The 14,036-nt window shown below is 36.3% G+C and overlaps 1 protein-coding gene across 3 annotated transcripts in view; it reads left to right on the forward strand.

Annotated features, from left to right (window-relative positions):
* Positions 1–14,036, forward strand: part of MTA3 (metastasis associated 1 family member 3) — a 135,772-nt gene that overhangs the window by 65,027 nt on the left and 56,709 nt on the right. For all 3 annotated transcript variants that reach the window (XM_085054955.1, XM_085054954.1, XM_085054956.1), the window contains exons 9-11: positions 3,039–3,227; positions 8,357–8,431; positions 13,393–13,451. In XM_085054955.1, the coding sequence (XP_084911081.1) occupies positions 3,039–3,227; positions 8,357–8,431; positions 13,393–13,451 (323 nt within the window). The remainder of the gene's footprint in view (positions 1–3,038; positions 3,228–8,356; positions 8,432–13,392; positions 13,452–14,036) is intronic.

The raw sequence follows: 14,036 nt of genomic DNA on the forward strand, positions 1-14,036 counted from the left end.
AAAGAGACTGATATTAGAAAAAAAAAAGCCTAGATTATAAACACGAATACATTGAGGGTTGATGTATACATTTCTTGCAGAATAATAACAAGTGAGAAGGTATTTTCAGGCTCCTTTGTTTTGAAAACACAGGGAAGGTAATGAGGCAAGGTAGGAAACCCCCTGCTTTTAGAAAATCCTACTGAAGACATGAAACTATGTGTGTTTACCTTCTTAGATGATAATGTGCTTCTCTTACAGCGATAAAGACTTGTGAGACAAACAACTAAAACTTGCATTTCTGGCCTTCTTAAATGTAGTGTTTTGTTTTATAATGAAAATTGATCTCTCAGAAGAGAAAGAGACTGGAAAGACCTTCTGTTTCAGATTCCTAAACATTTCATAGTGCCTATACTGACCATGAGAGCCATTTAAAGCAAAGCAGGTTGATGGAATCACTTGCTCCTGATGGGTTTGTTCAGAAGAGCTTATGTGACTTTACTGTAGAGAGCTAAATCTGATTTTGGATGTCTCTTTATAATGAAAAGTATGAAGAGTTCTTTCCTTTCCATTTTGAACTGTGTCTTTTTAATGATTTTTATTAGACTTCTCTATATGGGGCTCCTAAGATAAAAATGCTTAAAATGTTATTGAACTGGAGAATCCACACTCAGTTTCCAGTTTGAGTGCTTTGTTGGAGGTAGTTCAGTCTGAAATTGCAGCTGATTTGGGAGCTGTGTGTTGTGGCTTGTTTGCAGCATGCCCTGTCATGCCCTTTCTTCAGCTCCATGCTGCCCTTCCTCAGCTTTTGGTGGCAAGTTTCTTTCTTTATCTGCTTATATTTGAACTTGAAGTTCCCTCTGTCTGCGTGGCTAACACTTTTCCTCTGATTGGCTCCCTTGTGTGTGCTGGACAGCATGCTCTGGGCAGGAGTTCTTAGGGAAGGGTGGTTCTTACTCTGTCCTTCTGGCCTCTGTTTGAGAGAGGCAATGCCAGGTCTCCCAGCTTCCTGCTTCTTAGGGTGAAGCAGATCAAAGGAAAATACTCCAGGACTTTTTCTCTCAGCCTCTAGTAAAGCCTTCAGGCTTCTCTTGCCTTTGCTACCACAATTTGCACTGCAGGAATCTGATGCAGGTGAGGGCTGACAAACCTGTAGAAGGCAAAGTTCTTATCAAAGAACTTGTCAGTAGCCTTCTGTCACAGGACAGCTCAGTGAAAGCAGCACTTATCCACAAAGTTCAGTATGAATCTTTTGTTTAGTAATATAAAAAAAGTTTTATGGAGTCAGATGTTTATTTTAGATGAAAAACGAACATAAAGCAAGAGCAAGATTCTGATTTATTCACTTCTGTTGTCATTTTTAAGAAAGCTGGTATCAGTGAATAGATCTGGATGCAGCAGCTGCTTGGAAGATGTTCTTTGTATACTGCTTTTCTATGAGGGATGCAATTTAAAGAAAAACTTAAACCTTTGTAACATATCTACAAGAGTTCAGTCTTTAGATCTGGTTTACTCACTGCCTGAATGATAAGCAATAAACCAGTGATTTCAATGTACATTCTCTAATATGAAGCTGATGGATTTTAGACATTATGTTACATGTTTCCATATTAAAATACTTTATTTTAACAACTTTTCTCCAGGCTGGTGAATTTGATTAAACCATGAGTAAAATGACATATTGCAGGATAATAGTGACATTGCTTCTTGCAGACAAAACAGTTCTAGAATCTTGTGCTTGATAACACTCAAAGACTTATAGTGAACACTGGAGAAAGACAATAGTCATTCATAGAAGATGGCAAAAGAGAAGGAGAATCCATTATTTGTAGTACATTTGTATGCAGAAGCTCAGCTGGAATTGCTATACTGACACATAATGCAGGAGTGTTCCTTCCCTGAAAGGTTTTCTCATAGCTGCGTTTATGGCCATGTGAGAGTTTGCACGCTGCACTTGGAGCTCAGCACTGTGGTAGGACACCTTGGAAGGAGCCTGATACAGAGTCACAAACATTATTGCACTTACAACTCTAATACCTCCTTCAGCACAGCGAGTTGTGTTGTGGTGATGAGGTCTTTTGGGACCTTGAGTCAGAAATGCGTCTTGTGTGTTGCTCATGTTCCCGACGGATGGATTTGTTTACTTTTCATATTCCCCATCATTGGTTAGCAATGGGAGCATTCAGTGTTACCTACAGTGGGAAGATTGTTTTAATTTGTTTGTTTTCTGTTTTCCTCTTTTATAACAGAAAGGGAATCAACCAACAAAACCTTATTTACCGATCTGTGACAACAGTGTTTAGCAGGGGACAAAAATCTTGCTGCTCTTTCACAATGATAATGAAAACAATAAATGTCTTCCTTTGCCAGCAATGAGAATATTGAGCTCATAGATGTCTGAGCAGCTGTTTAGTTACTATTTAGAGCTTCTGTTAATTGAAAATGGCCCTGCAGTCAGTATATGCCACTGTCTTTATTGGGTTTCTTGGAACCAATTTCTACCGACTAAAGATTCCTTAGAGATGTTTGCTAATAATTTGCAGGAAATAATAAACTAATGTCATTTTTGGTAAACATTTTATCAAGGTATTTCCTATCCCAAATTAAGCAATAAACCATTTATTTTCCTCATATTCCACAGCAGAAAACTATGATATCATGATAGATTCTAAATTTAGCATTAGTTTATGTCGCTGTTGAGCCACTAGCAGAGAAGTAGAAACCCAGGTTCTCAGGCAAGAAAAGAAGAAGGTTTTTGTTTTGCTTTCCATATATATAGACTTTTCACAGGTCACCCAGATTGGTCAGTCAAAAACCTTCCCCTAGGCCTAATTGGCCAGGCCTGAACTGCCCAATTCTTGAGACCCTGTTTGTAAAAACATCCAGACTTTATCTTTGTTTATAAAGCACAGCAAAATGTTCTCACGAGAAGGACCTGTGCTAGTCACAAGTTTAGGCTCCTTATTTGGCTGACAGAGAATAATGTATTGAATTTGCACTAACTGAAATGGACTACTGTCTATTTACACACGTCTTTATTCTCTCCTTGTCCCTGCCAGTTTCACGCAATGGATACACTGCATAAACACAACTATGATCTGAGCAGTGCCATCAGTGTTCTAGTGCCACTGGGAGGGCCTGTCTTGTGTAGAGATGAAATGGAAGAGTGGTCAGCATCAGAAGCTAGTTTGTTTGAAGAGGCATTGGAAAAGTATGGCAAAGACTTCAATGACATTCGACAAGACTTTGTAAGTATGAAAGTAGTGCCCTTTCCTGTAGCTATGTTTCCTCATGGTTGAGAAAAAGTGCTTTCTGACGGTTTGGAAGATTTTTGTAGGGAAGAAATCTGCATAACTGATATGTGTGATTAACATATGTATACATTTTATCTGGCTGAAAGTCAATGTGCTTTCTTGTGCAGTGCTGTTGCTTGGAAAAATGGTTTAATACCTGGTAGGATGTCTCATGCTGAGACATTTCAGTAAGGATTTTTACAAGGATTTTACAAACATCTGAAAAAGGTCCAGGAACTTTGCAGAGCATTTCCACAATTTCCAGTGAAATTCATTAGCAGCTACATGGCTGACTCCCCTGGGTGTTTTTGGAAAGCTGGGGTTTCCTGCTATGGTTAGCAGAGAGAAATTTATATTCAGATAGGTTTTAAAATGTACTACAGGGAGTTATTTTGACATATTAGATGTTTTGGCAGTTCTGAAAAGTAAAAGAAATGTTTTCCTTTTCTTTTATGTTCTAACTACACTGGCTTTGGTACTGAAGTATCAGACTATAGGGCAGTAAACCTTTAATTTGCTAATTCTGATGCAGAGTAATGAAATTAAATGGACTCCAACACTGATTGCTGGAATTGCTAGTAATTTGCTGCAAACTTTTTTGAACATTTTATGGAAAGCCTTTTTCTTTCAAGGAAAAAGATTTCTTCTGTTGTACTAAGTTCAAGTTGGTCTTAATGAAAAGGTTAAGATTTAAACCAAAGGAATTCCATTATTTAATACTGAAGCTGATTGAAACATTTTCACGTTAATCTCATTCTGCTTGACTCTGAGAGCTCAGACTTTTTATTTTCTTTGCAGAAGTTTATAAATAATCTTTGTGAGGGGGGAAAAAAAGGTACTGTATGACAAATGTAGAAGTCCTTCCAAGATAGAGTGCAGGACAGTGGGAGGAGGCATGGCAATGAGCTAAGCTGTCTTTCCTTCATTTTCACAGATTTGAAATGGAACAGGTAATTGAATGAAGGTGGGAAGGGAAGGCTATTGTTTTTCTAAAGAACTGACATTTTAATAGGTATATTATATCTGCATGCCTAATTTTGAAATTCTAAAGGGAGAAAGTGTTCACTGCATTCATGACATAAGGTTGAAAGTTGCATCATGGATGAAACAGCTCTTTTAAGTTGAAGAAAATATTATTGAAAAATAATATTTTATAGATTTTTAGAACTAAAATCTTAATGTAAACTACATATTATTTCTCATACAGACAAATGGTTCTCAGCTGTAATTGTACAATAGTTCAGGAGCTATGTCTTCTGATTAAATGGTTACTAATATATAATATTTGGCTTTTGAAAATGCCTTAAGCATATTACGTGTTTTATTGGCTGTTTACAAGTTGTGTCCTAGCACAATTTGTGACCAAATATGCATAAGGCTTGTCCCTAGTGTTTAAGTAGTATTTTTATTTTCTGTCTAATTTCTGTGTTACTGCTACATTAAAGTGATACAGTGTAGTAACATGTTGCAAGAATTGTTCTGTATTTGTAATTCAAATGCTAGATATTGAATGAGTCTACTAGACACTGTTTACAATGTTCAAATTTTATCTCGGATAGATTCCTGATACCTTCTCTCTTCTTCCTTCCCAAGATGCAGATATTTTCCCATGGTCTTCCACCAAAGCAGGAAACACACTCATCTGGTGATAGCATTGTGTAGCCTACCAAGGGCACCTTAACCATGAGTCAGAGTGCAGAACAAATGGGTGGGGAGCACTAATTAATTACAGCTTCATTTAGTTAGAATGGGGATACTATCTATTCTTAGTCACTTTTTTTTAATCTTTAGAAAAGTGTCACCTTAAAAACATCCTTAAATGAATATTTTATATCTCAATTTTTATGGTACTAATAACAGTGCACAGTCTTTATTTAATTCTAAGTAATTTGAAATCTTTCAATTATGTTAATCTTTGTGTAGTCTTGGGATATCTTAATTTCTCTAGTGTAAAATTTATGTGTTCTCACTTCCTATGTAGCATTCTAAAAGTACAGGGATTTGAAAACACACATTTGCTTTTTAAGTAATCATCGAAAATAGTCCTTTGAGATTTAGATCATGGATATGTGAAAAGTTTCTGCAGGGTGAGGTGGGTATAAATATGTAGCACTTAAGCAGTGATTTTTCCATGATTATACCTTAATCTATTATCATCCCTCTCTTCAGTGGGGAGCCATTGATAAGTTTAGGTACTCTTCAATGTTTTTTAAGAGCAAGGGAAAAGAAGATAATGAACTGATAGTGTGTGTGTGAACTTGTTTGAGTCTCCACGTAGGATCTAATGATAAAATTAAAGCCTGCAGTGCCTGAGATTAAACTCAAACCTAAGCAGGCATGCAGTGGTGCCACAGGACAGGCAGGAAAGTCACGTTGCATGACAGAAAGTGGTTGGTAGCAGTCTCCTGAAGCAGAAGGGTGATGTAGCACCTGCCTGAGTCATTATATCCCAGAGGAGTTGCCTTTTCTGAGTCGGCCCAGATTTTCAAGTTCCAGCAGCTGTAACTCCAGCCCTTACATGATAGTTCTGTGAGGGCAGATTCATTTACTTTTCCAGCAGTTACAATGAACTGGCACTGTTTGATGTTCAATGTGCAGCTCAAGTATTAAGCTACAAACACTAAATATTAGTAAACAAGATTATTATAAATTAAATGATGTAAGGGAGTTTACCTTTATTTCATGAATAGGAGATGTTCATTTGTAATCAAGTTATCAGTCTAGCCTTTGAATAATAATTTTCATCAACTGTTGACTCACTGACTCTTGTAGGAGAGGTTCTTCTATCTTTAACACTCTGTGTGAATCCTAATCAACCTAAACCTTAGAAGCTAATTTAATTTACTTGATGTGCTTGAATTATTTCACGTCCCAGGGTAGCAGAATGGAAAAAGAATGAATATTTTATGTTCTCTAAATGTAACTATTTTCCTAACAGTAAGACAAACCTGTTATACTTGTTAATTCTTAGTTTTTCATTATCAACAGTTCCCTCAAATTTGTAACTCTTACATCTCAGATATGGCAGGAAAGGCCTTGATAATCAAGAACTGGAACTGTTTATAGAAAGCAGGAGCAACTGTTTTCCAGCTTTGGAAAATTGTGAAAACATACCGTAAAATTACCATGTTCATTTTAGGATGCTTTATAATCCTAACTCTTTCTTGCTGATCTGATTTGATTGGCCTATTTTTACCCTGGAGAAAATAAAGAAACCTAAAATTCCCCTCTCTCTGTTTTTGTAGAGCTGATAGCTTTTGCTAATTTTCTCCAGCAAAAATGTTATGCAGATGAGCATATTTACTTCTTTCAGAATAGAATTTGGTAATGACAATATATTATTCTATGGCTGTTTACAGCTTCACTGGCAGTTCAGAGCATTAAGTACATAGGTAAATGGAATACAGGTTATCCATACTCAGTCTGTCAAACAGGTTTTCCAAGTTTTGATTCAAAGTGTGAAAGGATTGTAAAGGATTTGTTCCTCTAATTATAGATGCCTACTGAGTGAATGAACATACTGGTGTCATAGTTAAAGCAGATTAAAGTGTTTTCTAGAGAAGTGGCAAACATTTGTAGCATGAATGTGCTAATAAGTATTCAGGAAGGAAAATAAATGTGGATATGCTATAAAATGTACTAATTGACAATGGCAGATAGTTGAGGGGACAGCATTTCATCTGGATGCCAGGAAGAATATGGACTTGGAGACTGAGAATCATTTGATCTGTCACCTCACACCAAGCACATCTTCTTGTCACTGGCCTTTTTGGGGGAAGATTTTTCTCAAGGCATAATTTACCTGAGAAAGCAAAAGGATTTTAGGAACCTGAATTGTGTTATTACTTATTGGAACATTAGCATATGCATTTCTTCCACTGCTACATTTGAATCAAATGTAAATGTTCAGGGATTTGCACACTGTGGTACACTTCTGACTCTCGACCTGAATCAAGGAGCTGGAAAAGCTAGTGAGCTCCTGCATGCGGGGAGAGGCAGTTTGATAAGGTGTCCCTCTGGTGTTTTATGAATTTAACCAAAGGAGCTGGAAGCTATTTTTTGGCTTAAGACATGCAGAAAGCTGCCTAGTGGGGCCAGTAAGGTTGGAAAGATCAGTTGCCACACCTGTATTTTCTGGGACCTCCTAAACATCATCCTCATTTCTAGAAAGCAGATATTATTTGCATTACTACATGCCTCTAGAAAATATAACACACAAATTAGTAATGTTTCCAAGTTATGAAGAAAAATTGCATGAATTTTGGATGAGACTTCCTAATTTAAATTATGGAAAGACCTTGTGGAGTTAAATAGATTATTTGGTGATAATTAAAAATGGTTGCTTAATTTTCTCCCCTACACTTAGGTTAATACATTTTCATTTTACCAATGAACGTGGGCACCCGGTATAATTATCATTATCAAATGTACCTTGTTTGCACAGAGAATTCTTTGAAATATTTATTGTCAGTATCACTCTTGTTGCTCAGGGTAGCATTTGTCCCTTGCATACTTTTGTTTCTTGATAATGGTTGAGAGTATGTGGGAGTTTATGCAAAACTAGTGGTAATGTATGAGCAGCTGATTTGTTATGGGATGTGAAAAATCTGTGAACTAAGTATGGTACCCTTTGTATTTTTTAAGGGTAAAATTATCATGATACTCGAGCATAGTCTTGTCAAGATGATTACTTTTATTCCTAATGTTATTCTCCATCTGACACACTTTATAACAGAGATATTACCTTCTGTGTTTCCTGATGGAAATCTGCATTCTGTTTTGATCATTTTGTTTAACCATATGGCTTAAACAGAATAAATCCCATTTAGATTTGGATGTGTTATATTGTATTTCTGCATACTTGTTAACGATAAGGAAAGATTGTATATTGTTAATTGCAAAATGTGTTTGTTTGCATATGTATTCTAATGAAGTTATTTAATACATGCAGGTTTTAATATTTGTCTCAACTATACTTGATTTTAACTATACTTGATTTGTCTAAACTATACCTAACGTGTTTTACAAGAAGTGGACGTTGCAGTTTCTTGGAACCACTTTAACTTGTAACAAATGTTTTTCAGCTTCCTTGGAAGTCACTGACTAGCATCATTGAGTATTACTACATGTGGAAAACCACTGACAGATATGTGCAGCAGGTAATTTAATGACTATTTCCATATGAAGCAGTCTGAGACATTCTTAAAAAAATGTGATCTTGTTGAAGCATAAAAATCTGTGCGTTCTTGAAAAGATACGTGATGGAATGGCCTAAGGTAATATTTTGGGGTATAGACCAGTGGTTCTGTGCTGTTTCAGGCTGCATTCTCAAATCCTCTGATGCCTGCTGTACGTCCCATAGCTGTGAAGAGCTTTCTAAGCCATTTGTGTTGTGTGCTGGTTTGAAGCTATGGGATTCCTGGTTCCTACTTCAGTAGGGGATCAGAAGGAAATGGGCTGCAGAGCAAATGCTTTAGGCTGTGAAGCTCTGCCATGGCTCTGAAGGAAACAGGAAAATACATTGTGTTAAGGTGGCTGCCGGTGTTACAAACCTCTTATTGGCACTCCTGGACAAAACATTACTTTGGCATTACCAACATTTCAGAATTGAGACCATTCTGCACACAGTGGATGTGTTCATCCTTATGATTGCATGTTCAACTGTTTGTGTTGCTCTGGAGCAAAAACGTGTTAAGATTATATTGGATACCAATACTGGGATATTTTTAACAGGTTAAGGCAAAATTTCAGTGTTGGTGCTTTTTATATGTTGTACTCTTTATATATTTACTCCTTGGTTTAGACATAGAAAATACTTTAAATATTCTCTTTTAATTTCTGATTTAATATTTAAGTTTGTAGCCCCCTTACTTGCTGCATAATTAATGGTGATGTTATGGACAGCATATGGAAAATAATTTTTTTGCTGTAATAACTGCAGCTGTACTGTTAGATGGATTTTTGGACTTGTTTCAGATTAAAAGTATCAGAAGGATGATTGCTTCTGGTTTATTTGAAATTGTTTCTACACCATTGGAAAGGTCTTTTACCACATAGAAGTCCTGGGCTATCACTAGGACCTTTCAGTTCTGTGGATAATACAAATGGAATATAATATGTTCCATATGAAGGCATGTTTTTCTAGGTTTGTTGCCATTCATTTCACTTGTAACACTTTCTTTCCCCTGGTAATTTTTAGAAAGGTGCTGCCAATAGAGATTTGCTGTGCATCTTGTCAATTCTTAATGATTGGACAAGATTATCTTTAAGAATCAATAAAAATGTGCCTTTTTCTGAAATACTTGCTCTGGAGTGATTGGTAAAAGACTAAGATTCCCTTTGTAGTTCTCTAGAACTCTATTATGATTCTGTTGCTACAACAGTGAAGGTGTATGATGTGTTAAGATTGCATATCCCTTCACAGGATTAAGGTTTTTACAAGAGAAACACTTAAGCTTTATGGTTATGTGCAACTTGATTGCTCTTGTAAATGCCTGTGTTTTACTTGTAACTAAATAAACTTACAACATGCTACTCAGACCATGGCAACACACTCAGGATTGAATGCTTTTAACATGTTCTTTCAGGGTCACATCTGTGATCATCAGTAACAAAACAAGTGTAGGCCAAATGCCTAATTTTTATCTTGGTTAATATTTCTGTAACCCTTCCTAAGAATGGATCAGAACTTCCTCATGCCCTTGTTTAGTTTTTTTGTGGAATGGTAAAAATTAATACAGTTCAGTAAAACCAATATCTGTAGGGTTTTTTTCCCAAAAAGAACAAGCTGTGATAATTGAACACATTCCAGGGAGAAAAAACATTCAGTAAGAAAGTGGCAATTTCAGAGTCATTCTTCTCTAAATCTCATGCTTGAGGGGTAGGATGACTGGTGGGAATGGGAAGACAAAAAAAGGTCAATGCACATTAATTTTAAAATACAGTCTCTGAGCTCTAGATTGGTGTGATTTAATATGAAAATTTTCTTTTAATCATCTTTAGTTCTTTGTGTGAATTGGATGTGTTATGGCAGGCAAAAGAAAGGTTTCTTTATCGTAATTGTTACTAAATGTTACTCTTGCTAGGTTGTAAATGTGGTGATTTAATGGCAGTGGAGGTGCTGCTACCACCTTGCTTCAAGAGCATCTTCCCTTCAAGTCAAAGCAAAGGGAAGATAAGTTAAAGTTCTCTGAACTTGTCTAGCAAAACTAATTCAGGCTTTGGGTAATGATTCTTGGTGATATGGCACTTCTCATGACCACTACATTATATATGGTGTTTGAGGAAGGCCAGGTTTTGAGTGATTGATTCAACTGAATGAAAAGTTGTTTGTGCTGTTCTCCTTATAAGTTCAATTCAAAGCAAAAAGAGTTTACTGAGACTTTGTAAGAGGAAAAGAGAGAACGTATTAAACGGTAGCTAAATTGCTCTGCTGTAACGATATATCACATTTGTCTCTCATTTATTTATTTCCACTGTTGAAAACAGTACTAATTTAGGGAAATGGTAACTTCTTTGGCTATTTGTAAGTTGATATTCATAACAAAAGCTTTCAAAAAACATAAACATTCAGTTTCAATGCTGGTTCATTAAAAGTAGCAGACCCCAGGGGAATAACTGGGTTATTGTAATTTGACCTCCCCTGCAATGTATGTAAGACCTGTTTGAAATACTGTCTAAGATGTAAATGTTTTTTCCAGGTAAAGCATCAGCTCTCTTTGTTACATTGCTCCAGGGATTTGTTACAAACTGGTGCTTTGTTTCTTGTCTAAATATTTCCAGCCTTTACCAGTTCTGCCTCTAAATTTCAACAAGCAGAGGTTTCATCTCAGAAACTGTAACTATTGGTAGTTCTCTTTCTGCATCCTTTCCTCTCTCTCGGTACTTAACAGTTGGTATGTCAGTGTGAATTCAAGCTATGACATGTTCTGTTTCTTTCAGAGAGGAATGTTAGCTATAGTTCTAATGTATAAAAATATAGCTTATACCGAAATGGCATTGCATGGTTTTTTAGAAGGCAGTGTATCATTCACTTTAGTAAATAAAGGAGGAAAGCAATTGTTAAATTGCATTCCTTACAACCCCCATGCCAGTACTAAAAGTATGCTAAAATTTAATTAATGTGTACATAGTCACTTCTCACTGACACTGCCATCAGGGCTTAATACAGCTTCCTACACATGCCTTTACATTTTGACAGTGCTTCAGGGCTACTTTCCTCATTTCTTGCCCATTATTGTATTTTCCCTTTTGCTCATGGTAGGTGTGCAGTGAGAGTTACTTGTTCTATTTGTATAATGGAGCTGGTTTGTTAGGAAGCTCTGTGAAATGTGTGTTTCCTGTTGACTGGCAGTTTCACATGCTTTCTTTCAGGCTGAAAACAAACTCTATGTTTTTAGATATAATATGAACAGGAAAGAGCGTTGTGGAAAGCCTGTGTCCTGCTGTTGAGCAGAGGGAGCTCACCATTGAGAGTTCCTCTGCTGGGGCTGTGAAATGTTCTCAGATTAAAAACTTCCAGTTTATGAGATTTGGAGCACGGTGCTGCTGCTGCTCTTTCTCCTTGTTCTTGTAAAAAAGGGACCCAAGCAGGCAGAGCAGACTATGTTTGCATTTTTCTATGTCCCTGCTGAAGGGAAAGCAGTGTTGGCAAGACTGGCGCTGGGGAAAGATTGCAACTGCATCAGGAGTGTCAATGGAATTCACTTCTGTAACTCCAAACATAACTGGACATTTGTGAACAGCAAAAAACTGTAAGGGAAAAAAAAAAGCCTATTTTGGAGATAAACGGAAGAGCTCTCATATTGCATGGGAATTAATTAATGGTGACATGGTCTGATTAGAAGTCTGTCATACATTGCTCCTTAAAGATGGGGTTTTTAGAAGTGAGAGATTTGTAAATGAAGAACACAGAGGCAACTTTATGAAATGGAAAAGAACAGCAATTTACAGAAGGAGGTTTACTCAGACTGCTGGGCCAGTAAAGCTGAATAACCCTGTAATTCACCTCATGGCTCAGGCAGGGGACTTTCAGAGTAGAGCTGTCTGATAATAGTTTTCTCAAGGTGGGAAATATTTTCCTGGATTGTAAGCCTTGCAAATGTTGGATATCAAAAAATAGGAGTTAAAGCAGAGAGGAGAATTGTTGTTGGAGAAATGAAGGACTGGATTTTAATCACCTGATAGAGTAAGACAGGTAGTACTGATTTATTACTGCTGGATATAAATGTGTTCCCTTCTTTTTTTCATCCTCTGTAATGAAACTGACCATGTTTCAACTCCTTTTCTCTCTTGTCTTTTTCTTTTTTTCTCTCAAGTGAACAGAAGTAACGTCTTGAGTACAGAAATTGCAGAGAAATAATGTTTTTTCTTTATTTTTTTGCATTCAGGTGTTTTGGATAACCTGTAGACATCTGAACTTTGTATTTCCTGTGCCACTGATGAACAAACTCTCATCTTAGTTACTTGTATAATATGTGACAATAACTAAAACTTCTCAGCGTTATAGAAATGCACAATTTTTCTGTTTGTTGCAAGTATGAAGCAAGTAACGATTTAGTAAATTCTCTGACTATCTTGATGGTAATATAGCTATCCTGTTACTGTGATGTTCCTGGGCCACAGTTGTGATGGCATTTAATGCTAGTAGGTGTTTAGTTATTTCTAAGAGTCAGTGTACTTTACTGTTCCTTGTACTGTGTTATAAAAGCCCAGCCTCAGTCTGGACAGAGCACTCAAGAAGTTTTGTTACATGGCTGATGAGGAACAGAATTTAGTTTATTTAGTTTCTACTTAATTCTGCAATAAGGAGTAGCCACAATGTCATACATGTTTATGTAGATGTAATTTATGTAAATTGTAATCGTCATTTTTACAGTTTTGTTCTCATGTGTTAAGCCTGTGTGCTTTACTGGGAAGGACAGGATATTATGACTTCAAACTAATATTAAAAATAGAGAACTTGTGTTTTATGGTTTTCATCCTGAAGATTTCTACACTTGTTTTGGAGGCTCTTGTGAAATCACAAACTAGAAATAATTTAAAGATGAATTGTGTGAAGTTTTATGAAATCTCATGCCTTATATAATAAAATATTTTAATGTGTTAATTTTTCAACTAGAAACGTCTGAAAGCAGCTGAAGCAGAAAGTAAATTGAAACAAGTATACATCCCCACCTAGTGAGTATAACAACAGTCTTTTTTTGAGTAATATACAGGTAAAATTGAATCAGTAACATGCAGTTACATGCCTGCTATTTTCCTAGTCATCTTTTTAATGGTTACTTTCACAGGATTTGTTATATGCAGAGATATAATCAGAAAATGCTAGAAAGTCTTGTGTAACCTTCGTATTTAAGTGATCCTTTTTTTTTTTTTTTTTGACCTGCAATCTTTTTGTCTGGAATAAGAAGTTTTACAAAAGGTGATCAAGTGCTACCTGTGGACTGTGCACATGCAAGAAGAGCCTTATAATTTAAAAAGCAGTTGTTCCAAAATAATCACTTCTAAGGCCCTGTAGCACAGCATTTCGTATTTGTGTAAATGCAGTATTTCAAAAAGCAGTTGTTGATGTAGTTACATAAAATAAAATAAAATCAGATCATTTCCCATTACAGATTTATCTTGCTGATGAAATCTGTTCTTCATCTAGAGACAAGAGATGTTCTGGCTTTAAGTTAAAGGCAGCACATAGCCCCAGATCTTCTATCTTTGACCAAGTCCTGTTGATGCAATCTGGTTTTCTTCTGAGGGGTTTTTGATCTG

The sequence above is a fragment of the Lichenostomus cassidix genome, chromosome 3 (genome assembly GCF_008360975.1).
Source record: "Lichenostomus cassidix isolate B80296 chromosome 3, HeHo_3.0, whole genome shotgun sequence".
Taxonomy (NCBI): Eukaryota; Metazoa; Chordata; class Aves; order Passeriformes; family Meliphagidae; genus Lichenostomus; species Lichenostomus cassidix.